Source organism: Schistocerca americana, chromosome X (genome assembly GCF_021461395.2).
Source record: "Schistocerca americana isolate TAMUIC-IGC-003095 chromosome X, iqSchAmer2.1, whole genome shotgun sequence".
Lineage (NCBI taxonomy): Eukaryota > Metazoa > Arthropoda > Insecta > Orthoptera > Acrididae > Schistocerca > Schistocerca americana.
This window is the reverse complement of record NC_060130.1, coordinates 604,053,130-604,079,867: the sequence shown is the minus strand read 5'-3', so window position 1 is coordinate 604,079,867 and position 26,738 is coordinate 604,053,130. Positions and strand designations below refer to the sequence as shown.

General features: G+C 38.3%; 1 protein-coding gene across 1 annotated transcript in view; it reads left to right on the top strand.

Annotated features, from left to right (window-relative positions):
* Positions 1-26,738, top strand: part of LOC124556202 — a 352,070-nt gene that overhangs the window by 128,335 nt on the left and 196,997 nt on the right. Inside the window, exon 3 of the mRNA XM_047130193.1 lies at positions 1,375-1,568. Coding sequence (XP_046986149.1) covers positions 1,375-1,568 — 194 coding nt within the window. The remainder of the gene's footprint in view (positions 1-1,374; positions 1,569-26,738) is intronic.

Genomic DNA, 26,738 nt, shown 5'->3' with positions numbered 1-26,738 from the left:
CAGATGTATGTACCTGGGAAAGGATGAACTTCAACCAGAGAATCTGTTTCTGAAGACATTGTTATGAACCTTATGGCAGCATTTTGTAGAAGTGGAAAGAATGTGATAACGGTTAACTTGTTCACATATTTACAACTGCCTAACATATGGAAGAGTAATGGGACAATCCCAACGGTCACAGTGAACTATTCAATAAGAGAAATAGCAACATGGGTAAGAATGGCAAAAGCATCCATATATGAAATGGCTCTGATGATTTATGAAGATACAACCTTGTCCATCTATCAAGACAATAAAAATGGAAATGCTCTTGTTCTCAGAGTCCATATAAAGATCTATAGTCTGCGAACTACTGTGAAGTTTGTGGCAGAGGGTACATCCTGCTGTATCAGTTATTAGGGGTTTTTCTTCCATTCACGTTTGTAGTGCAGGAAGACTGACTGTTTAAATGCCTCCGTGCATGCTGTAATCTGACCTTGTCCTCACAATCCCAATGAGAGTGATGTGTAGGGAGGTGTAGTTTGTTCCTAGAGCTATCATTTAAAACCAGTGTCTGTAACTTTGCAAGTAGGCTGTCGTGGGATAGTTCACAGCTGCCTTCAAGAGTCTGCTAGTTCAGTTTCTTCAGCATTTCTGTGACACTCATCCACGCATCAAACCCCATGCACTTGAGCAATATTCTTAGATGTGTCACACAAGTGGCTTGTAAGCAATCTTCTTTGTAGACTGATTGCATATCCTCAATATTCTATCAATAAACGAAAGCCTACCACCTTCTTTACCAAAAACTGAGTGTATGTGATCATTTCATTTCATATCCCTACAAAGTCTTACACCCAGGTATTTTCATGAGTTGACCAATTCCAACTGTGACTCATTGGTTGTATAGTCATAGGATACTTTGCTTTTTCGTTTTGTGAAGTGCACAATTTTACATTTCTGAACATTTAAAGCAAGTTGTCAATCTTTGCACCACTTTGAAATCTCATCAAGATCTGACAATATTTATGCAGCTTCTTTCAGGCAGTACTTTATTATAAATAACTGTATCATCTGCAAAAAGTCTGAGGTTGCTATTAATATTGTTTGCAAGATCAGTAACATACAACATTAACAACAAGGGTCCCAACACACTTCCCTGGGGAACACCCGAAGTTACTTCTATGTCTTGTCATTGACTGTCCATCCAAAATAACATGCTGCATCCTCCCTATGAAACCATCATCTATCTTCTTTTCAGGATTTCCTGTTGTCATTTTAATATTTTTTGTCATTGTTAAAATTGTGTTATTTGTGTCCAAATTCAAAAGCTTATAATCTACAGTCAAAATATTTGATAGATTATTTGTTGTAATTTGATCTTTTTGTGTACAGGATTTGATAGTAGTTGGACTGTGCCTGCCTGCCTCATGTCCTGCAAAGGAGGTAGCTGAACTGCTGGATGCAGCATTCCTTTCAAATCCTATATACATCCAGAAGATGTACAACATGAGCTTCAGTCGAGTCCAGGTGGAATCACTAAAGGAAGATGACTCATGGGTGTCAGAACAAACATTTGTTACTGTTGAGTAAGTTAACATATTGAGTATGTATACATATTATAAATTAAAGTCTCCCATCACATTTTTCAATATGTATGCGAAGGCTTATTTCAGGCACTACTGTAGTAGATGAGTGATTCACAAGGAATGTTTGTGTGTATAATTTATTACCACTACACCAGACAAGTTGTCTTTCTATAGATATGTAGCACTATTCATGCAAAAGTCGTTGCTAATAGTATACTATAGTTGACTTGGATGTATCATCAATTTACTAATTACACTGTAATATTTTGTAACTTCTTATGCACACACACACACACACACACACACACACACACACACACACACACACAGACACACACACACACACACACACACACGCAGACACTCTTTCTCCACATAATCTACACTGCAATCCATTGCCCAGCGTGGTTGACAAGATCGCTGATAATCAGTACACTGTATAATGATATTCACTTTCAGTTAGGCATAATTATGTGGATTTGATGATGGTCCAGCCTGCAGCAGAGGGGGACACACACATCCACTACTTGTTCGTAACTGCTACACAACTTCAAACTCCACATTCTACTGAGCAACAGTGTCACTGACCCAGCGTGATTGGCACTCGATAATCAATCTCTCCGTATGCAACCTGGGTGGGCGTGTAATGTACATCTCTGAGTAATGGATCACCGATTCCTTACAATTGCACCATAAAAGACTTCTTTAGTGTCTAAATAGAGTTGGAAAACTAGTGCAGACTGTCATAGACTTTCATAAGTAAGTGTAGACTATGGTAATTTTCCTAGTAGCCATGGTCTGTTAACATTGGAACCATGTTACCTGTACAGTAGATGTATTGCATACCTATAGGGCATTACCTCATTTTGATCGCTTTGTCTGCCTATGCGATCAGTGTCTTAAACTAGAACTGGTGAACAGTCTAGAAACAGAATGAGGATATATAAAGGGCCATGGGACCTATAGAACATTTTTCTTCTTCATAGTTATCTTCATGTCTGTTACTTAAAAGTAAACAGAATTTATAGCAAAATTGAAGTTTTCAATGTTTAATTCAGATTTTATTCAAAGATTATTGACTTGTAATGTGAAACAGAGGAATCTTGTAGTTTACAAATATACAGATTTATCATATAGTGCTAAAAAATGCAATTTCCTGTTTGCGACATTCAGTTGTCACCTGAAGATTGCCTGAGAAGCTGAAAACCCATTTGTGATTAAATAAATGTAATTTTGCAGAACATAAGGAAGTGGTTTTCCTTTTTAATATTATTGTGTTCTGCCAGTGGAAAATTCAGTTAATGTCATATAAACATGTTTCTGTTTTTCATAAACAACTTTCTCACACTTATCAATAATAACAGGAAACTCTTGCCTTTGATCATACTTCAGTATGTTCTATTGAGTACAGAATAACTACAATAATTAAATACATTTTTTGTGCTTGTTCATGTAAACTGTACTTGCATCAAAAGTTATTCCTATGGTTACATAAAACTGCAGAAGTTACGTGATCAGCTAATTTATATTTTGTAAGGATATAAAATATACAATGGACTAACATTTAATGATGTGCAGCTCTAATTATGTGCAGAACAAACAAAGAACAAAGAGAAGTCATATTTTACCATTTTCTATATCAGACATTCATTTGTGTTTCTTCCCCTACTATTACTTAAGAGTTGCGCTCTACCAAACCTATGATTTGGCAGTTTTGGTACAGTACATAAATGACACAGTAAATGATAGGATTACCGGTAGTATTGGTACCATTGCTAGCAATACTACTGGTAATCCTACCATTTACCATGTCATTTATGTACTGTACCAAAACTGCCAAATCATAGGTTGTGGCAGTTTTGGTACAGTGCATAAATGACATAGTAAATGATAGAATTACCAGTAGTATTAGTACCATTGCTAGCAATACTACTGGTAATCCTACCATTTACAATGTCATTTATGTGCTGTACCAAAACTACCGAATCATATGTTTGGTAGAGCACAACTCTTAAGAGTAAGCGAAAAATAAAACAATAAATTCTTAATAATTACAAAAAGGAGATAAAGAATATTAAAACTGCAATGTATCTTGCATAAATTTCTTCTGGCTGAGGTAGTGGATTGCCTCTACAAAAATATTTTATTCCAAATTTACAATACATCGTAATGAAAAATGGTAAATATTTTCACAAGTTTTATTTTGCATTTAATGACAATGTATCTTTCTCTTCAATAGTTTGTTTTGGCCATCAAACACATAACTGTTGCTGGTTACCTTTTTTGGAGCACTGCCACAAAAAACATTCACTTATATTCAGCTACTGTTTGGTTGCCATCCTTTCAGTAGAGTGCTTGGCACCCATACTACTACCATTCTGAATCATATTTATTCTCAACCCACATCGGACACCACACATAGAAGGAAGAGAAGAAATACAATAAGATAGCAACTATCCCATTCTTATGTTTACCAAACTATTGACATGAAACATATTAAGCAAAATATAATTTTAGTACATCAATTTATACAGCTAGATGACAGTTTATTATTTTTCATTGGGTCAGTGAAAACTGTAGATGCTGACTTAATGCTCTAAACGTCTGCGACTCATGTGGTTGCCCAGAGAAAAATTTCAGAATAAATGACTATTCTATTTTACTCTGACATAGTGTATGTATTGTAGTTGAATAACTGTTATCATTGCCAGTAAGAGTAGTACAGTGTGCTCTTGAAGTTGGTATTCATTATCCAATTAATAGTGCCAGAACTCTACTTTTGAAGCCTGATACAAATACATCCACTACAAATATCCTTATAGCTAAATGCATCATTAAATCACTATTCCTTTGCCATTCATGAGTAACACTTTACTTGCTATGATCATACTGTCTTCATCATCACATACATCTATGAGGGGCATTCAGTAATTGATAAGATGTGGAATTTATTGTGGGACATCATGGTATATTCCCACTTCAGCCACTATAGTTACGTGGTGTTCCAATGGATAATGGTGCTGTATGTAGCCTTCAAAGTGGAGTCTGTAACAGAGGTGGGCTCAAAGCAGAGAGCTGTAATTCAGTTTCTTTTGGCAGAAAACCAGAGCATCACAGATATTCATTGGTATTTGCAGAATGTCTACGGAGACTTGGCAGGCAACAAAACCATGGTAAGTTGTCAGGCAGGGCATCTGTCATCATCACAACAATGTCACATAAACCTGTCCAATCTCTCACGTGCTGGTCGCACACCACTGTGACTCCAGCAATGTGTTCATCGCCACAAAAATGCAAACAAACTTCTCCTCCTTGACAACACAATACATCACACAAGTTAACGTACCCGAGAGGAGTGCAGAAAACTTCATTGGACTGCTCTACATCATTCACCCTGCAGCCTGGATCTTGTACCTTCTGACTTCCATGTGTTTGGCCCAATGACGGATGCACTCCGCAGGAATCAGTGCATGGCTGATCAGGTGGTTATTGTGCAGCAAGACGTTGGCTCCGACATCGACCAGTTGAGTGAGTGGTACCATACAGGCACACAGGCCCTCCCAGTAAGTTGTCATAAGGCCATAGCATTGAACAGAGATTATGTTGAAAAATGAGGTTTTGTAGCCATAAGGGCGGGGAATAATATGGTGTATTGGAATCCTGAATAAAACCAGCCTGCTTTGAGAAAAAATGTGTTGCATATCTTATTGAACGCCTCTTGTAAATATATATAGATACAAATAAGACAACTTGTGTAAAAATAAAATAACATTGTTAAAATAGTAGCTCTTAAAAGGGCCCGGGTTCGATTCCCGGCTGGGTCGGAAATTTTCTCCGCTCAGGGACTGGGTGTTGTGCTGTCCTAATCATCATCATTTCATCCCCATCGACGCGCAGGTCGCCCAAGTGGCGTCAAATCGAAAGACCTGCACCAGGCGAACGGTCTACCCGACGGGAGGCCCTAGCCACACGACATTTCCATTTTACCATTACGCATATGTGTATCTCAACTCAGTATCATTTTTACTCCAAATATTTACTACTTCAGCCTATAAGAATCATTCACCTCAAAAAATACACAAAAGTCCCACCATGTTCCTTATCTACTCCAAACATCATTGACCTCATTACATCAATTACCTTTGTACTTCATATTATTCATCTGAACAAGTAACTCATCTATACTCCATTTTACACATTTTCCTATTTATCACAACCGTCAACTGTCATGTAACTCCAATTCTTTAAGGTCTCTCTGTTCTTTCATGATGACTCATCAAATAGATCTGCAAGATTACATAGAAAACTTTACTGATACTAAGTATGTATCAAACATTCTTGAACTTCTTGTGATGTCATTTCAGGGCAAAACCTTGGATCTCAATGATTACCTCCATTGTCTTCGTCAGGAGCATATGACTGTCTAAACTGCAGCTGTGGTGTCCTCATATAGTCCATAGACAGCTTATGATTGGTCGATAATTACATAATACTGTCGCAGGTGGTGTTAAAATCTGCACTGGTGGCACCACTGATCCTGTTGCAGTGTAAACATTGCGACGGATATCTAGGCTTCTTCTCTGCATCGAGGGCTCTTTTCCATGCGCTGCTAAGATTGTATCTGCTGCCAGGGTTAAAGTTCTTCTTACATATTCTTATTTATATTGTCTCTTTAACACGTTCCCTGTGGAAGAAGATTTGATGTACCTCCTGTATTGCATATTGGCCCACTGGTGACCTGATGAAAACTTTGCTGAAATGCAGCTGAGGTCAGCGGTGTCCCAGATACTGTGAGTGACGTCCCTTCACCACATAGGTGCTTGTTGGGCTGACTGTGATAAAGGGGACGTATCGCTGTGTAAATTGCTGCAGTAGTGGCCAGCTAGACCCCAAAATGACCCCAAAACAATGCTTTTTTGTTGGACATTTTTGTTGTACTGCTATATTTGGTAAATAAATATCTTACAGAAAACAATACAAAAAAATCATTTTCACCTAAACTTTGCACTCTTTAACAATTGTGATCTTAAAGAGCTATTCTTGGTTTTATTGTTTCTTCTTTTTTATTTTTGAAGAGAATTTTACCCTAATAATTTATTTGCAGAACATATAAACAACGTATAAAAACATACAAAAAATACTTTTTAACATAACCTTTGCACTGTTTAAACACTGCAATCTTAAAAAGTCATTCCTGGATGTGGTTTTCATTGAAACAACTGAGCCACATTTTAGGTTGTCCTGGGCAGTCACTGCAGAAGGTTGTAACTCTCTTGGGGTTGTTGTCTGCTACTTTTTTGCCTTCCTGAGTGAAAATGCTTTTGTAGCACAATGTACAGTGTTGCTGAAATTTTCTTCCTGTCCCTCAATTTGACCCAAAGTATGGGCTTTCTTTCTTGATAGAGGAGTGGCACAGGCAGCATATTGACATGAATGGAAGGCAATGGACTCTTTGAAAATTCAAAATGACATTCTTCTCTTCAGAGTGCTCTTTTTACAAAGCAGAAACCAAGCATTTACTATAGAAGTCACTAGTAGAAGTTCCATTGCAACTTCTCTCCACCATTTCACCCCCTTTCTCAATAGTGAATAATATAAGGACATCTTATCACTGAGATCAATGCCTTTTTTTATCTTGTTGTACTCCAGCACAGCCTTTGGTTTCATTATAACTTCTGCTTTGCTGTTCTTTTTGCTGGAGTTCTCTAAAACATCAATATGTCCAGGAACCATTGAAATCATTAGAACTCTCCTTTACACACCCAGTTAAAATTTTTGACTCCATTATTGTTCTCTGCTCCACATATTTCCCCCTTTTTTGGTATCTTCTCCACAATATCCTTGGGAAGTCCTGCTCTGTTTGAACAAATGGTTCCACAGAGAAGCATATTTTTATCTATCAACTTATGCACTAGAGAAATGCACAAACAAAACATAAAGACTGTGACCTTTTCCAAAAAGAGGCTCTCACATTTTCATAGTGATAGTGCCAGCATGACTTGCACCTTGCAGTTCATCATCTTTCCCTTGATAGATATGCAAGGCAAACGTGTAGCATTCCCCTATGCAAATTTTGTACAGTTTTACACCATACTAGTGAGACTTGTTGGGGATATACTGCCTAAAAACCAATCTTCCTCTCCAAGGAATCATAGATTCATCAACTACCACATCTGTTCCAAGGGTTAGACCATTTTGAAGGTTACTCAGCAGATGTTCAACTGACAACTTTACTTTGTAAATCCTGTTGTTTACACTTCTATGGGCCTCATTATCAACAACATCCCAGCAAGGTAAAAATGCCAGAAATTGATCATTAGACATAGTGGTTTTTATAACTTTATTTTCATACAGTGGATTCTTTGACAAATAAAGTGAAATTTTTGGGACCTCATTTAACCCCATAATTAGTATTATGCCAATAAACTTGCCCATTTCTTCCTCAGAAGGGTCAACCCAATTGGCTTGAGATCTTTTTTTGCATAGCATTTTGGAAAGTTTCTGTGCTGCATATTTGTTTCTCTCACCATATTGTTAAATATGTCTTGCGGCACCAGCATTTTGTAAACATCAAAAGGGATGTTAAAATTGATGGAAATATTAACTTTTGAATACCTATTAAAAATTACTCTTGTCATATTTTATCCAGTTGGTTTCCGAATTGGGATATCATTTTCATTACCATTATCAGAGTTACATATGATATCAGGAACCTCATCAGAACAGGGATCATCATCACTTACATTCAAATCTGAAGATGATCTTGAATCTTGGGAATTGTAAGCTGAATCATTGTCAGATGCACAAGAGACATCATCACTGGAGTTACTTTTATTTGGGTAGTAGTTCAGATAGTAGCATAGTCCCTCCTTATCTAATGGTGTACTACATCTTCACTTCCTTGTTACTGGAAGCAGATGGATCCATTTCTAGCTAAACATGCAATAGAACATCATTAAAACTGGTGGCCAACCACCAGAATGTAAACAGTCATCTCAAAACCATAAACAATATTTCAATGCATACCTTAAAGCAGCTATTCTTGGCTGCTAGCACTAGCACATGACAGTGTCCAGAATGAGATTTTCACTCTGCAGCAGAGTGTGCGCTGATATGAAACTTCCTGGCAGATTAAAACTGTGTGCCCGACCAAGACTCAAACTCGGGACCTTTGCCTTTCGCGAGCAAGTGCTCTACCATCTGAGCTACCGAAGCACGACTCACGCCCAGTCCTCACAGCTTTACTTCTGCCAGTATCTCGTCTCCTACCTTCCAAACTTTACAGAAGCTCTCCTGCGCAGGAGAGCTTCTGTAAAGTTTGGAAGGTAGGAGACGAGATACTGGCAGAAGTAAAGCTGTGAGGACTGGGCGTGAGTCGTGCTTCGGTAGCTCAGATGGTAGAGCACTTGCCCGCGAAAGGCAAAGGTCCTGAGTTCAAGTCTCGATCGGGCTTCAGTTTTAATCTGCCAGGAAGTTTCACATGACAGTGTGTGTATTTTAAAGCATTTTTTCTTGCCTGCAAACATTAACAAATGACGGTGTATGTATTTTAAAGTATAACAATAAGTGACCTGTTTTCTGTAGAGTTAGCCGCTAAAAGAGCGCAGCGCAACTATCGGAACACAGGATGACCTGAACAATTGAAAACCAGTACGAAAAAGTGTTATCAGGTCACCAGAGGACCGAATGGAAGCAATAACATATATGAATTATTTATCTCATGGTAAATAAATATATACCTTTGAGTCTTATGCAGCTTAGGATCTGATATAATAATAACTTCCGCAATTTTGGAAAGTCAGTGAAATTCATGACAGTCGGGTGGAAAGAATTGCATCAGGACACATGGTGGGCCGAGCTGCAGGGAATGTGTTAATTACTGAATCCCAGTATGTAGGAGCATGGTACAAAACTTTTGTTGAGCATGGTACAGAACTAATGTCTTCTCAAACAGTATTTTGTGTTTGTTTGAGAGGCTGTGTTTAGCAACTGCAGATTGCTCCAGGTCTTGATTTTTAATATTCTGTTGATGTTCTGTACAGCAGTTGAAAATGGTAGGAATGGATTATACTGTGTACTTCTACATCTACATGGTTACTCTGCAATCCACACTTAAGTGCCTGGCAGAGGGTTCATCGAACCATTTTCATACTACTTCTCTACCATTCCACTCTCGAATGGTGCCTGGGAAAAAGGGACACCTAAATCTTTCAGTTCGAGCTCTGATTTCTCTTATTTTATTATGATGATCATCTCTATCTACATAGGTGGGTGTCAACAAAATATTTTCGCATTTGGAAGAGAAAGTTGGTGATTGAAATTTTGTAAATAGATCTCACCACAAAGAAAAGTGCCTTTGTTTCAGTAACTGCCACTCCAACTTGCGTATCATATCAGTGACACTCTCACCCCTATCGCGCAATAATGCAAAACAAGCTGCCCTCCTTTGCACTTTTTCGATGTCCTCCATCAATCCTACCTGGTAAGGATCCCATACTGCGCAGCAATATTCCAGCAGAGGTCGGACAAGTGTAATGCAGGCTGTCTCTTTAGTGGGTGTGTCGCATCTTCTAAGTGTTCTGCCAACAAAGTGCAGTCTTTGTTTCGCCTTCCCTACAATGTTATCTGTGTGGTCTTTCCAATTTTAGTTGCTCGTAATTGTAATTCCTAGGTATTTAGTCGAATTGACAGCCCTTAGATTTGTGTGATTTATGGTATACCCAAAATTTATCAGATTTCTTTTAGTACCCATGTGAATGAACTCGCACTTTTCTTTGTTTAGTGCCAATTGCTACTTTTCACACCATACAGAAATCCTCTCTAGATCATTTTGTAATTGGAATTGATCATTTGATGATTTTACTAGACGGTAGATTACAGCCTCATCTGCAAACAATCTAAGGGGCCTGCTCAGATTATCACCTAGATCATTTATATAAATCAGGAACAGCACTACCTTGCGGAACACCATATATCACTTCTGTTCTACTCGATGATTTACCATCTATCACTACGAACTGTAACTAATCTGAGAAGAAATCACACAACTGAGACAATACTCGATATGCATGGAATTTGATTAATAGTCGCTTGTGAGGAACGGTATTGAAAGCATTCTGAAAATCTAGGAATATGGAATCGATCTGAGATCCCTTGTCGACAGCACTCATTGCTTCATGGGAATAAAGAGCTGGCTGTGTTGCACAAGAATTTTCTGAATCCATGTTGGTTATGTATCAAAAAGTTATTTTCTTCAAGGTGATTCATAAGGTTCAAGTACAGTATATGCTCCAAAATCCTACTGCAAATTGAGGTCAGTGATGTGGGTCTGTAATTCAATGGGTTACTCCTATTTCCTTTCGTGAATACTGGTGTAACCTGTGCTACTTTCCAGTCTTTAGGAACAGACCTTTCAAATGAGCGGTTGTATATGATCGCTAAGAAAGGCAGTACTGTGTCTGCATACTCCGAAAGGAACCTGATTGGCATACCATCTGGACTGGAAGACTTGCCTTTCTTAAGTGATTTGAGTTGTTTCGCAACACCTAAGATATCTATTTTTATGTCACTCATGCTAACAGCTGTTCTGGTTTCGAATTCTGGAATATTTACTTCGTCGTCTTTTGTGAAGGAATTATGGAAACCTTTATTTAGTAACTCTGCTTTAGTGATACCATCATTGGTAACATTTCCATCGCTATCGCGCAGTGACGGTATTGACTGTTTTTTGCCATTGGTGTACTTTACATATGACCAGAATCTCTTTGGGTTTTCTACCATGTTTTGAGACAATGTATCATTGTGGAACCTATTAAAAGCATCTCGCATTGACGTCCACACTAAATTTCAAGCTTCAGTGAAACTTAGCCAGTCTTGGGGATTTGGTATTCTTCTGACTTTGGCATGCTTTTTTCGTTGCTTCTGCAACAGTGCTCTGATGTGTTTTGTGTACCATGATGGATCAGTCCCGTCTCTTATTAACTTATGTGATATGAATCTATCTATTGCTGTCGATACTGTATCTTTGAATTTGAGTCATATCTGGTCTACACTTACATAATTAGCTTGGAAGGAATGGTGACTCTCTTAGGAAGGCATCAAGTGAATTTTTATCTGCTGTTTTAAATAGATATATTTTACATTTATTTTTAGTGGTTTTGGTTGATATAGTTTTAAGCCTTGCTACAGCGACCTTGTGTTCACTAATCCCTGTATCCGTCATAACGCTCTCTATTAGGTCAGGGTTAGTTGTGGCTATGAGGTCAAGTGTGTTTTCGCAACCATTTACAATTCGTGTGGGATCATGAACTAATTGTTCAAAGTAATTCTCAGAGAAAGCATTTAGTACAATTTCGGAAGATGTTTTCTGTCTGCCACCAGCTTTGAACATGTATTTTCTCCAACAAGTCGAGGGTAGATTGAAGTCTCCACCAATTATAACTGTATCAGTGGGGTACTTATTTGTAACGAGATTCAAGTTTTCTTTGAAGTTTTCAGCTATTATATCATCTGAGTCAGGGGGTCGGTAGAAGGAAAAAATTATTATTTTGGTATGGCTGTTGAGTATAACCTCTACCCATAGTAATTCACAGGAACTATCTATTTCAACTTCACTACAAGATAAACTACTACTAACAGACATAAACACACCACCACCTACGTTATTTAATCTATCCTTTCTGAACACAGTTGGCGCCTCTTGAAAAATTTCAGCAGAATTTATCTCCAGCTTAAGCCAGCTTTCTGTTCCTACAATGATTTCAGCTTCAATGCTTTCTATCAGTGCTCGAAGCTCTGGTACTTTTCCAACACAGCTGCGACAATTTACAACTACAATATCGAATGTTGCTTGGTCGATTCTTGTCATTTCTTTGCCCTGTATCTTTTGAGACTGGAGCCCTTTTTAATCTTTTCCGAGACTGTGTAACCTAAAAAGCCACACAGTCCACGTCACACTGCCCCTGCTACCCATGTAGCCGTTTCCTGTGTGTAGTGGACACCTGAACTATTTAGCGGAACCCGAAACCCCACCACCCAATGGCGCAAGTCAAGGAATCTGCAGCCTACACGGTCGCAGAACCGTCTGAGCCTCGGATTCAGACCCTCCACTCGGCTCTGTACCAAAGGTCCGCAATCGGTCCTGTCAACGATGCTGCAGATGGTGAGCTCTGCCTTCATCTCGCTAACAAGACTTGCAGTCTTCACCAATTCAGATAGCCACCGGAAACCAGATCCGATCAATAGCGACACACGTCATTAGTGCCGACATGAGCCACCACCTGCAGTTGGCTCCACCCTGTACCCTTCATGGCATCCAGAAGGACCCTTTCCCTATCTTGGATGACTCCCCCCGGCATGCACACAGAGTGCACATTGGCTTTCTTCCCGTCTTTACCTGCCATTTCCCTAATGGGCTCCATCACTCACCTAACACTGGAGCTCCCAATGACAAGCAATCCCACCTTCTGGGCTTTTCCGGACCTCTCAGGAAGACCAGCCACTGCCGCAACAGGCTTCTGCACTCACAAAGGATGTTATAAATCACAGGGATCCTGAGGCTGAGACTGACCTGAACAGGGTGTATCATTTCCTTTATCTTCTTAGGAGCTCGAAAAATAGGTCTTATACCTCACCTTCCCAGAACTCTGACTATTTTGCTGGATATAGTGCCGCAGAAAGGAAGGAGTACAATTGGTGTCTCACCATGTAATTGTTCAACATTTTAACATTCCTCTCAGATGATCATTACAAAATTAAGTAGATTAGAGTTGGTCCAAAGGGTATTTTAGTCAGCTTGGATGTGGTCTCACTATTAACAAAAGTTCCTTGAAACTTGTTGCAGAACATTTTCCTCCTGAAAAGGTGTTCTGACATGTTATGACAACCAACTACTTCTTGTATGTGGGTAAATTTTATGACATGACAGACAGAATGGCTGTGGGTTCCCATTGTGTCCAGCTGTAGCCAACTTCTTTATGGAACTTTCAAGGAATGTGCATTAAATCAGGCTCCCCTTCATCCATCTTCATTTTATCATTGTGTTGGTGATACATTTATGGTCTGGCCACATGGCGTAGAAGCTCTTGAGCACTTCCTTGAGCATATGGGCAGCATGCACCCAAACGTTCAGTTTGCTGTTGAGACAGAGAAAGAAGAAAGGCTGCCATTTTCGGATATTTTGGTACAGCCAAATTCAAATGAATGTCTCAGTCTCTCAGTGTATTGCAAAGCAATGCATACTAATCCAGAGTTTTCATTGTCCAGTCCAGAAGAGAGCATTTTTAAATATATTGATACATAGAGCAAAAATTGTTTGTGACGAGGATCACTTGGATTCTGAAATTAATCATGAAGTACATGTTCCAAAAGAATGGCTATGGTTCATGTGATACAAAGTCAACAATCTTCAAGAAAAGGAAACATGAAAACATTGAACATTCACTTGATGAGACACAAATTGTATTCCTCCCTTTCTGTGCCACTAAATCAAGCAAACTAGGCAGAGTCCTGGGAAGGCGAGATATAAGGCCTACTTTACAACCTCCTAAGAAGATAAAGGGGATGCTGTGTCTTATTAAGGATGGTCTCGGCCTCAAGATCTCCAGGATTTGACATCCACTGTGAAAGCAGAAGCAATTTCCTTGGATAAACAATCCATACCATTTCCGACCACTGTGCAGAACATCAACAGCATAGTAAAAATCAAGAACTAGGGAAATCTGCAATTGCTGAACACAGCTTCAGGAACAAACACAAAATATTGTTTGACAAAACAAAAGTTTTGTCCAAGGCTCCTACACACTGAGATTCTGCAATTAAAGAGGTTATGGAAATAAGAATATGTGGGAAGAACTTTAATCATGACATCTTAGCGGTGCATTGAATTGAGTTCTTTATGCAGAGAATAGGCAGACATATTTGTCACAATGTTTACACTACTATGGGAGTGGTGGTGCCACCAGTGCAGATGTTGACACCATCTGCGACAGCGTTATGTAATTACCGACCAATCAGAAGCCATCTGTGGGCTATATAAGGGCATCACAGCAGCAGTTTGGACAGTCAGTTGGTCCTGACGAAGACAACGGAGATAATCATCAAGAGCTCAAGGTTTTACCTTGCATTGATGCGGCAAGAAGTCCAAGAATGTTTTATACAACCGTGCTGCTGTGAAAGGCTTAGTTCTCAGATACTAAGTACCTTCACTCAATATTTTTCTTTCCAATGTGGCTCTCATCTCTGTTCCTTTTGGCACTATTTCGATAGTTTTGACTGTGAACAATTAAACAAAGTATGGTTTCTCAGATATTAACGCTGTTACTTTACTATTAACTTCATACTATTGTGATGCGTATCTTGTAGGTCTTACTAAACTACATCTCCATCTACGTGATTACTCTGCTATTCACAATAAAGTGCCTGGCAGGGGGTTCAATGAACCACCTTCATGCTGACTCTCTACCGTTCCACTCTCGAACAATACACGGGAAAAATGAGCACTTAAATTTTTCCGTGCAAGCCCTGATTTCTCTTATTTTATCGTGATGATCATTTCTCCCTATATAGGTGGATGCCAACAGAATGTTTTCGCAATCAGAGGAGAAAACTGGTGATTGAATTTTCATGAGAAGATCCTGTCGCAACGAAAAATGCCTTTGTTTTAATGATTGCCACTCTAATTCATGTATCATGTCTGTGACACTATCTCCCCTATTTCGCAATAATACAAAACGAGCTGCCCTTCTTTGTACTTTTTCGATCTAATCCGTCAGTCCCACCTGATGCGGATCCAACATCGCACAGCAGTACTCCAGAATAGGGTGGACAAGTGTAGTGTACGCAGTCTCTTTGGTACACCTGTTGCACCTTCTAAGTGTTCTGCCAATGAATCGCAGTCTTTGGTTTGCTCTACCCACAATATTATGTATGTGATTGTTCCAATTTAGGTTATTTGTAATTGTAATCCCTAAGTATTTAGTTGAATTTACAGCCCTCAGATTTGTGTGACTTATCATGTAATCGAAATTTAGCTGATTTCTTTTAGTACTCATGTGAATAACTTCACAGTTTTCTTTATTCAGGGTCAATTGCCACTTTTTGCACCATACAGATATCTTATATAAATCATTTTGCAAGTTGTTTTGATCATCTGATGACTTTACAAGATGGTAAATGAGAACATATTCTGCAAACAATCTAAGACGGCTACTCAGATTGTCTCCTATGTCATTCCTAATTGAAATATTTGGACAACCATTACTTAATATACATAGTAACTACTACAACTTTCTTATCCCACAGATACGAAAGATGTGAGAGGAGCAAAACTTGCAACAAGAAGTAAAGTCTCACCGAGCTGGGAGTGTAGTGTATACGAGCAAAAGAGTTGCTGGTTTCCTACATCTTCTCAGTTCAATTTCATTATTCATTTGTCTGTCTTGTCCTCTCATGTCATTTCTTGAATCATTTTCTTTCCTCTGATCACCACAAAATTGATAGCCATTACCATGGTTCCTGTATTGATGACCACTGCCTCTTACTTTGTAGTACAGTGTGTCATTAAATTGATTTTGATAATAATTATTTCTTCCTTAGGTTTTTTCGTCTATTTGGGCATTTTCCTGTGAGAAAATTTATTGTAACTGTTCCAGCACTTAAATTAAGCTATCTTTGTCTTTAATTGGGCTCCCAAATAAACTTTCCTGCATCCTCCACCTCAATCTTCTCTTTATTGTGGATATCATAATTTCATCATTATACCCTTCCATGTGCTAAGAGATTTGCGATGTAGGAAATCTTCCAGTGTTGTGCATTGATGGCTCTTTAACTGATATTTCTTCAGAAATTCTCCTTCAAATTGATTGTAATTATTAACTTTTTCTTCTTTCTTCTTAATTCCCCAGGTGAAAGCTTCACCTTCCATTCTCTCTAATGCGTATTGTATTTTGCCTGCATCATTAAAGTGCACTGGAAAAATGCATTTTCATGACTTATTAAATATTGTTGACTGTAGTTCTCCTTTTAGTTCATATTTCCACCCTGTAGTAGCTTGGATGTACCATTCATCACTATTCACTAATGTAACAACATTACCTTCCCTCACTGTCAAGGTTGCATGACTAATTTTGCTATCAATTTCTTCAGTCTTATTCTTCAGTAGTTGTAGTAGCCCTTCTTGTAAATGATTGATCTCTTGTATGGCCTCTTGAGTGTCCTGTTGTCTGTGCACTGCTATTTCATCTCTTAAACTTACACCCAGTTCAATTCGTCTAGTTTCCAGACCTTTAGCAGTGACGTTTCATTATCATTACATCTTTGTCACAAATTGTTTGTCATGACAGGTGGCAACTTCTTGACTCTTCTTTTGTAGTTCAGTTTTAGCCTCCACAACACCATCCTCTGCTTGTCCTGTTATCTCCATTCTCACCCTATTCGTATCTTCTTGGAGTTTGTCGATACTCTTCTGCAGTTTGACTTGTCTTTCTTCAAGTTCTCTGACCACTCTTTATTGATGCTCTTGTAACTTTTTCCTCAGGTTTTCTCTATACTCTATGTGGTTTCCCATACTCTGTTTTCTATGTTCTCTTTGATTTATCAGGACTTTTTTTGTTTTCTCATAATATCTTCTGTAAGTGCTCTTTGGTTTCCTCATTTCCTCTAGATAATCTTGATATTATTTCTAATATTAATTGTAACTTTACCCCATCTATATAAGGTTTATCTCTAATTGTATTTACTGGTGTCTCAGTGTAACTGGTTATGTGGCTAAAGGCCTACCAACTGACACTCCACAACCACTCGTTCCTGAGTCATCTTTATCTTGATTATTCAAAATATATTGTCAGGTATCATCAAAGAACTCCCTGGTAACCAAAATACTTCTCCTAATTAACAACTAATTAAGAAGTCCTCACTGTTCTGTTTCAGTTTATCCAAATTAACAGAACTGATTACACAGCTGGATACAGTAATCCTTACAAATCTGTCAAACTCAAATACTAACATTAACATTCACAACTTCGCATAAAGCATTTAAATAAAGTATATGCCACAAATCAATAACCAGATAAACCTGCAGTTCACAATAAGTAAAGTGCTAAAATGCTGCTGTTTGCTATCTTCACTCTTTAGTCATATAAACAAGCACACAGAGCAAAAATAAAAAAAACATTTTATAGTCCTCTGCATGAATTCAAAATACAAATATTAAACCATCCCTATGCTCTGAAGGCTGTGTTACATAGGCTGCTGTAGCATCTGCTGATCATCCTCATTCTCCCTTTGATGCTTATACATCATGATGTTTTGACTTTTGAAGGTGGGCATGGACACTGTATTTTTGTTGTGCTGATCATGCCACACAGTCCTACTCATTGTTCCAGTCCTGGTTGCTTGATGCACTGGCATTTTTGTAGTTTTGTGACTTGCCACAAGATGGAGCTGTCATTACTTTGCGCGGTGGTCACAGTTCATTGGTAGGTCACTTACAAGAGGATGCTACGACGTTCGAGTCACAGATTTACTTCACACATTTTACACTTTTAGTAGTCCATTGATACAAGTAATACATACTACTGAGGCAATTCCGAGAAAATTGCAAGGGAAGTTGTGCACAGTATCTATCAGTGCTTTGCCACTCTGAGCCTGAGATGACAGTGGTCAACTGCTAGTTCTTCTTTGTGTGTTGGGTGAGCAGATCATGTCATACTTCCACCTCTACCATAGTGCTGTGAGTGCTTGCTTGTTTACTTTTAGTGCTGTGTGTGTGTGTGTGTGTGTGTGTGTGTGTGTGTGTGTGTGTGTGCACGTGCGCGCCCACATCACATTGTCATTCATCTAATAGCATTTGTTGTTGGTTTCTCTCTTCTGGTTGCGGCATTAGTCTGTGCAGTGATGTTTATCATGTTTCCCAAGAATATTCTACATAAAGTTACTGAAGTTTCAGTTTTGACAAGACCACATGTCATATTCTGCCTGGGTCACTACTGGGTTATTATCAACATTTGGGTCACTACAGAATAGGTTCATATGGCTTACTTTGATGAAGCAGGCTTCATATTACTTATACAGGAAAAGTAGGGTCTTGTTTTCTCTGCAATGAAAGTAGCCACCTCCAATCAAATTGCCTGCATCATTTGACTGTCATAAAATCAACTTATGAACAATGTTGTAAGTTGACATTAGTAGATCTTGTTCCACAACAGAGAGATATCATGTCTTCCAAGTTGTTGAGGAACAATGGGAGCTGCTGCTGCCTGACAACTCTTGAGAGTTTGCTCCATTACATTCAAGTCATGACTTTGCAGCTGTAGTTGCCACACCACCGGCACTTGCAATTCAGCACAAACATCAGTGGAGTCAGGATGGATTACAGGTGTTTGGTGTGTGAAAGCAAAACCGCTTCAGCAAAAATGGCAGCAAACGGAAGTGTTTAGGACGCAGTCAAAGCCATGCTCCTTGTTTCAAGATGAATTAACCTCCTCATACCATCTTATTTGGTTTCAAGCGCACAGTAAATGCGTGTGTGTCATGACTCTTACAAATGAAAGTAGGCATGTGATGACATCACAAGACATATCATGTATGAAACACCAATACTTTCTGATCTTTGTGCAGTGCCTATTTCTGATACTGCATTGCCTGGTGATTTTACCTCTTCTCTAGATTGTGTACTCACTCCTGCATTAAATGCTAAACTTTTAGGAGCCTTTCACCGAGATGACATTTAAGATTTTATTTCCCATTCACCCTCACATAAATCACTGAGATTGGATGACATCCCTAAAGATATGTGCATTTTTTTGCCACTTATAGATGATACAAAAAACTGCTGGTAAATGAGGTTTTGTGGAGGGGGTTTGATTTCCACTCCCTTTTAAGGTTGGCAAGATTGTGTTAATCCTGAAAATATCTAGATGTTCAGACATTGACAAATTCCTCCCAACAATGGTTCTTAATTTTGATTACAGAATAGCCACATGTTGGTCTTGCTTGCGAAAATCTTTGTTGCTCACCAAAGTTGTATTCCTGGTTGCATGATCTTGACCCCTGTTATAGAATGCCGAGATGTCGTGTCAGTGGCTGCCACCATTTCTGCTCTGTGGCTTTACTTTTTATTGATTTTAATAAAGCATTTGACTAAGTCACAGTTCCTTGCTGTAGGTATTGATAGCTGTAAGGTTTAACGCTGAAGCGCGTCAAGTGTTACTCTGTCTTTCTACTGCTATGGCTGTGATTAGCCAACTCACCCCCCCACATCATCATCCATCAGAGTGTCCCACAAGGGGGCCCCTTTCCATGTCACTGTTTATCTTATTTCTGGAGTCCTTACTTCACCACCTCACTTCTCAGCTACATGGCTGCATGAATTAGAAGAGTAGTTTTCTGTGGAAGCATGTGTGTACAATGTCACGGACTTAATTCGTAGTTCAGATGAAATTGCCTTGCTCTTGGGAACGTTGGATGCTTTTTGTCATATCTCTAGAGCCCACTTTAATGAACAGAAATGCAGTATGTTGAATTGATGGGGTTTTACCGATGTTATGATCCCATGGGCCATGGTGGTTGATTGCCGTAATTCATTAGGTGTCATCAGTGCTTGTTGCCCAGTGAAGATGGCTGAGCTCAGCTGGAGATCGGTCATGGATAAAATGGAAGGGGCAATTCCTGAGCATGAGTGCTTCTCCCTTACATTACATCAAAAAGTCCAGATCTTGGATACCTATGTTTTGTGTGAAGCATAATATGTAACACAATTTTTTCCTGTTGATGTTGGCTGTATGATTTCCAAATTGAAACAACAGGTATTTTATATCACTGTGGAGGCTAATATACCCTCAAAGACACATCTCACTGTCAGACTCTTGTTTTGTCATGAGGGAGGTCTCACTTGGCTCTCCCTTGTTAAAAGTGCATCGTTGATGATGTCTTGAAAGACTGTATGGTTCCGTATTAGCCTGCCTATTGTACCAACGGATTTGACATCATCATGGTATAAGGTTATTCACTATCTGATGCCAACCAATGAATATCTTTTTCGTATTGGTCTAAGTGCTAAGGACAAGTGTAACAATTGCCTCCAAACTGATACATTAGACATACACTTGTCTCTTGCACTGAGAGCACTCGATCCGGATTACGCAGCAGCTGGTGTTGCTCATCTGATTAACCAAAACTAACTTTTCGGCTGACATCCTTCTGTGTCCAGCCTCTTGCTTTTTCCTGTGGACGAAAACCGATATGATCATATGATTCTTTGGACATTACGTTCACTGTATAGTGGGAGGAGAGAACAATCCCAACCCTTGGCACTGGAAATGACAGCAGATACCGCATTATCACACTTCTTTTGCCAGTATGCTGTTACTTGTCTTTAACCACCAGTGGAATGGATAAAAGATTTACGGCAGTGTAATGTTTTGGGAACCCTTCCCACCCTCCTGTCCTGCTTTTCTGGTTACACTTGTTCAGGTTAACAGTTGTGAAGTGTTTGCTTTTATATGTCTATTATATTTAATAAAAAAATTATAAGAACCACTGAAAAGATTTCCTTTGTGGAGCACTAGAGTCTTAGTTCACTGAAAGAGGAAATTTAGTTTTAAAACCACTCCGCTTCATAACTACTGCTGTGGCATTGGTACAACAACTGTAATAGATCTTCAGATTGTCTGATGATGCCCAGAACAGGACAAACACATCACATGTGAAGATTAAATAAATGTACCTTGTGCAGCCAAAACTGGTTTTTTCTGTATCTGAAGATTTAGTTTTTGTCTAAGAGGGGAGGGGGGGGGGGGGGGAGGTTAGTGTTTAAGTTCTATAATCAGTGGATCACTGAACTGAATCATGTCCTTTCTTTTATTTTTAATTTATATCTTTTTCAACACTGGTCATATTAGTTCATATATATGACATGTACTAATTTTAATTACTACAACAAACATTATGTTTATATTTATTGACAAGTAAATGATGAAACATATAAAATTTTCCTGAAAATGCATGTGTGTCATGATTCGCGAAATCCCTTGTACCTGCAATCGGGTAAAGTACCTGGAACTTCTTTGAACCTGGACTCTTCCACCTGCAGACACAGATTTCAGAGATGAGGGAAAAGCCCAAGTCAGCCATCAATAAATAAAGGTGTAAATATATGTATTCAATAATACAATGAGTTACAGTATCCCAGAATATAAGGACAATGGAAAATTAATTTTCGGGTGTGCTGTCAACATTACAAGTTGCAGGATGATATTTTTCATACTGATATGGAAAACATAAATTAAAATAGCATCTACTATACTGAATCAATGCAACTTTACCACATGCTCAAAGAATCTTCAGAGCTCCTAAGAAGAAACAAGCATTGCTGACAGTTTGAAAAATATCTTTTTCTTCTGATAATGTGGATGCAAGCCATGTGTAGTGCAACATTTTTGTAAATGCTGGTAATTGGTAATGTGTGATAGAATGTATTTTAAAGAACCTTCATGAGGAGCAATTTCTTGTTCGTTGTCAGTCAAGTACGAACAATTTTGAAGGTGCTTGATGAAGTTATTTACTTGCCTATAGGAATAAACATTGTACAGTTGTAAAATATGAGTACATTTTGGGGGTATGGCTTTAACCATGCAAGTTCCAAGACCAAGATGACCATCAGTCATCATATACCAGGGTTCGTTTAACCTCTCCAAGAATCTGTTATTAGCAAGAAGTTTTCTTTTCCCACATAAGGAAGAATGAAGTGCGTTAAAAACAAATTATAGAGCTGTGTGGTAAGTTTCCAGATTTCAAACCTTTTACAATGACATTTCAAAATTCTTTTGTTAAATTTTCAACACTTGTTTGAACCCTTGGACCAAACTTTCCCATGGCTTCTTGCAAACACAGAAACACTTGCAATAGTAATTCAACAGAAATCATCATCCTGTATTCTGCCATGTATGATTGTGGTATCTTGTGCATATCATGCCTTTTAACAAACACAGTTTTTGAATTTTTTCCAGCGAGAATTCTGCCGTAAGTTGGCTTGCACTGGCAACCTGTCTGAAAAGTATTAATCACAATTTTTTCTCAAAATTTTGGATAATTGCCTTCATTTGCAATTGTTCCTGTCTTGTAGCTCCTGTGTTTCTTATTTTAGTTTGATAAAAATGTACGCAGTATGCTGATGATTTTTGTGAGCCTCCACAAAGCAGTCACTGTTCAATGAATCAATTATTGTATATTTACCAATTGCTGTTTCTACAGTTTTTAGGTTTTTTTCCCATCTCTTCAAATCGTCCTTTCTTTTTAACCTTTGAGATCCTTTTATCTGGAGAGTTTGTAGATTCCTTGTGGGGTGTCTGTTGCTGTCTCTTTTTTTGTTTCCAGTGGAATGTATCCAGCTTTTGCCTTCTTTTTGGCTGGCTCATAATCCTCATCATTGGAAAAAATCTTGAACTTCACAGACTAGACCTCCTTCATCTAGTTTGTCAGAACGGATGAGGTCCTCAGCAGTAATAAGTATCTTTACTCCTAACATTTTGGCAGTAGACTGATAAAGTTCTTCTCCAATTGCCATTACATCTGCAAAAGTTGTTGCTGATGATACTGTATTAGCAAGGTGACTTTTTGAAGAGGACTGTCACAGTACATGAATGCATCTTTTAACTGATGTTTTGCAACAGCATTATGCATTGAATGTTCATGACATTTATCAACAGTAGTAGTTGAAGAGCTACGAATCACCTCCATATTTGCAGTAAAAATGTAACTTTTGTGATTTTTCAAAAAATTTGCATGTACACGATTTGTTCTTGTTACATTAGTAGATCTCACTGCTAAGGAAGTCAACTGCCAAATGGGACCTGTCTCTGTGTCTGTAGGTGGAAACTTTCAGGTGCAAAGCAGTTCTGGATGCCGTACCCAACTGCAGGTGTAAGGCAAAAGTTTTTGGCAAAACTTTATGCATTTTGTCATCTATTTGTCAATACATATAAATGTAATATTTTGTGTAATAATTAAAATTAGTTAGCAGCCAAACAACTGGAAGTTCAATAAAAGTTCATGCAAGTACACTAATGTGACCAGTGTTGAAAATAATATAAAAAAAATTAAAAGAAAGAGTGGGGCTCAATCTAGCAGTCCACCAATTAGGGGGCTTTAATGCGAACCACTTGACCATCGCCATCACGATCGGGGTGGCAACACATTGGTACACACCTGCAGCACAAAACTTCTCTTGCAATTTTCTCAAAACTGCCTAAATAGTACCTCTTCCTGCTTGCACATTATGTTGTCCTAATGGACTACTAAAAGTGTAAAAAGTTTGAAGTTAATCTGTGATCTGAATGTTGTGGCCTCCCCTTGTTAATGGGGCTGTCATTGCATGAGGTTACCCATTCAGCTACCAGGTGCTGCTGCTGCTGCTGTGTAGTTTGCCCCTAGATGACAAAGTCAGTGCTTAGTGCTACCGATTTCGTCACTCTAAGCCTTTGCAGTCATCCTAGTTGATGTGGCTTCTGTGCTTCGCCCAAATTCCTTTTGGGTATTAGATCCCACAGCATGTAGTGTGCATTTGTGTTGTGTTTTGCATGCGTGTGCGTGTGTTGCATGTGTGCGTGTGTTGCATGTGTGTGTGTGTGTGTGTGTGTGTGTGTGTGTGTGTGTGTGTGTGTGTGTGTGTGTGTAATGTCACTCAACCAATTGTGCCCCCATCTGAACTTGCATAGACATAAAAGTTTATAGATCTGCATACTATCAACCAATTTAAACTGTTTGAAAAGTACTTTTGGCCTCAAAATCACTTGAAAACACTTCTGCTCTAAAGTTTGTGATGAATATTTGGTCTATTCAGATGTGGTAATATTCACACTTGTCTATCTTTAGTGTCTGAGTTTCACAGTTACTCGCACAGATTTTGAGGTTCACACTTTTAGACACAGTTCAACACTACTTCTGCTGTTTTATATTGTCAAAACAAGTTTTACTCATGATATATATGTTCCATCTGCTGTTTCAGTCAACAGTCCAAATTACATTGTTCCTTCCTGTGATTTTTAGATTTCAAAATTACATTGTATTACACTCGCCATGGTTTAATATTCATTACAGTTCTATTCAAAGTCTGCAAGTCCTAGGTATCATTGCTAATATGTAACATCCCTGTTTAAGTTTTGATTATATACTGTAGCAGCTTAACCTCTGACTTTAATGACTGTTACCTAATGGTTAAAGCTCATTAGTTTATTTTGTTACAGTTGTTACAATGGAATTTCTGGTTGTGAATATTATTGATTTCACTAAAATATGTAATATATATGTCAATCAGGGTCATTGTTAGTTTTCCACCATAGCAAACAATGTACTGTCAAATGGAGTGATTTCGGACATCAGGACAAATTCGGACAGTATGACTTATTTGCTCTTTGCCACTGCATAGAAACTAAGAGTTATTTATTTTAACGTCCGTGTACTAGTTATTTTAAGCCCAAGATTGCATTTATCGCTTTCCACAACTTTTATTTGCTTCAATTGTTTCCCTAGGTGAATAATTGACGAACAGTCTCAGTGTTAAAAATCCATGCATTATCGTAAAATGGAAACTTTCTATTGCTGCGGCAAACGGGAAGTTATTGCAACCTATGTGGCTGTTGTGGGTGTATAATGTGTATCTCTGAGTAAGGGATAATGGATCCCTTACACTACTCTGTTGAGATGCCTGAGACTACTATGTTGGACACTTTTGTTGATTTCACCATAAATCAAGCAGAAGAGTCTAAATACTTCAGAAGTTCATATTGTTATGTGGTAAAGACTGTTTTTCCAGGGATATAGTAAACTATCCTTTCATTAGGTGTTATATTTTTCCTGGATAACTAGCCATAGCAAGCCATTTATATTTCAAAATATTGCAGCCATATGACTTATTGTCTTCTTCTAACTCTGGATTTCTGTGTGTGTCATGAAAATTTATTTAATATTTATGGAAGAAGGTAGTTTTCCTTGAATAATATGTGACTTTTGGCTATAATGCATGTAACATAATGTATATGGGAATAAATTAGTGCCAAATTAGACAAGTGTAATAAGACCATTGCTGCCCATGACTTGTAAATAACCCAGCAGACAATGTCTTTAGCTCACCATGCCTCTTTACAGTTAACACAGTGGTACAAAAAGATGTCACCTGGCTACAGAACTTTTATGATATGCTCGAATACTTGAAGATGATCAACTTTTGGTGCAAAAAATGACAGCTGACTCTCAACATAAAAGGATGTAAATGTAATGTGTGTAACTTGATGAATAGGCCAAATACTGTTAGCTCACATAATAAGTGACTAGTCACTGGAATCGTTTACATCAACAAAGTATATGAACATATTGCTCAGAATGTATTTAACCACAAAAACGTAGGTGTAAGAGAGTAGATTAAGTCTGAAATTTATCTGAAGAGTCTCAAGGGAGTGCAATTCTCTCATGAAGTAGGACATTTGCAAAATCCAGGGCTATCAACTTTCTGTAGTTGATTAGGGACCCTTAGCGAGTTGCTATTTGGATTTACAAATGAGAGAGAAAAGTACAGCTCAACATGGGTTTGTTTAGTTGGTATGAGAATGTCACATATATGTTCAATGAGCTCCAATGTGGAATGGTGCAAAAAGGTGTTATGTGTGATGAAGAGCCTTACGCTAAAAATTCCCCAGAGTCCACTGTTTAGTACAAGTCAAGAATCACATAATTTCGTCCAACTAATGACTCACTTAATAAACATGATGAACTGTTAGAAGTGTTTGGCTCTATATGGGGGATATCAACAGTCTTTCTTCCTATCCACTTTCTGTGAATGGAACAGATAGAGAAATCATTTTGAAACATCATATTCCCTCTTCCCAGACCATTTGTTGGTTTGCATTGTAAAATTGTTGAATTTTATTCATATATGAAACACAGAAAGCCTGGAAGCTTATATACAGTATGTCTCTATGTGAAGGGAATTCATACAATACTGAACAAAAATTGGTTCTTAAAATTGAAACACATCAAAGTCTAATAGAGACAATATTAGTGATGTTGGAACAACTGTAAGTGTGATGTGGGGTGGTCTCATGACTGTGACTGGGGCTTGTGCCATGAAGATGACAAAGGGGAATTTCAAAAGTGTGCCCACTGTAACAAATCACATTA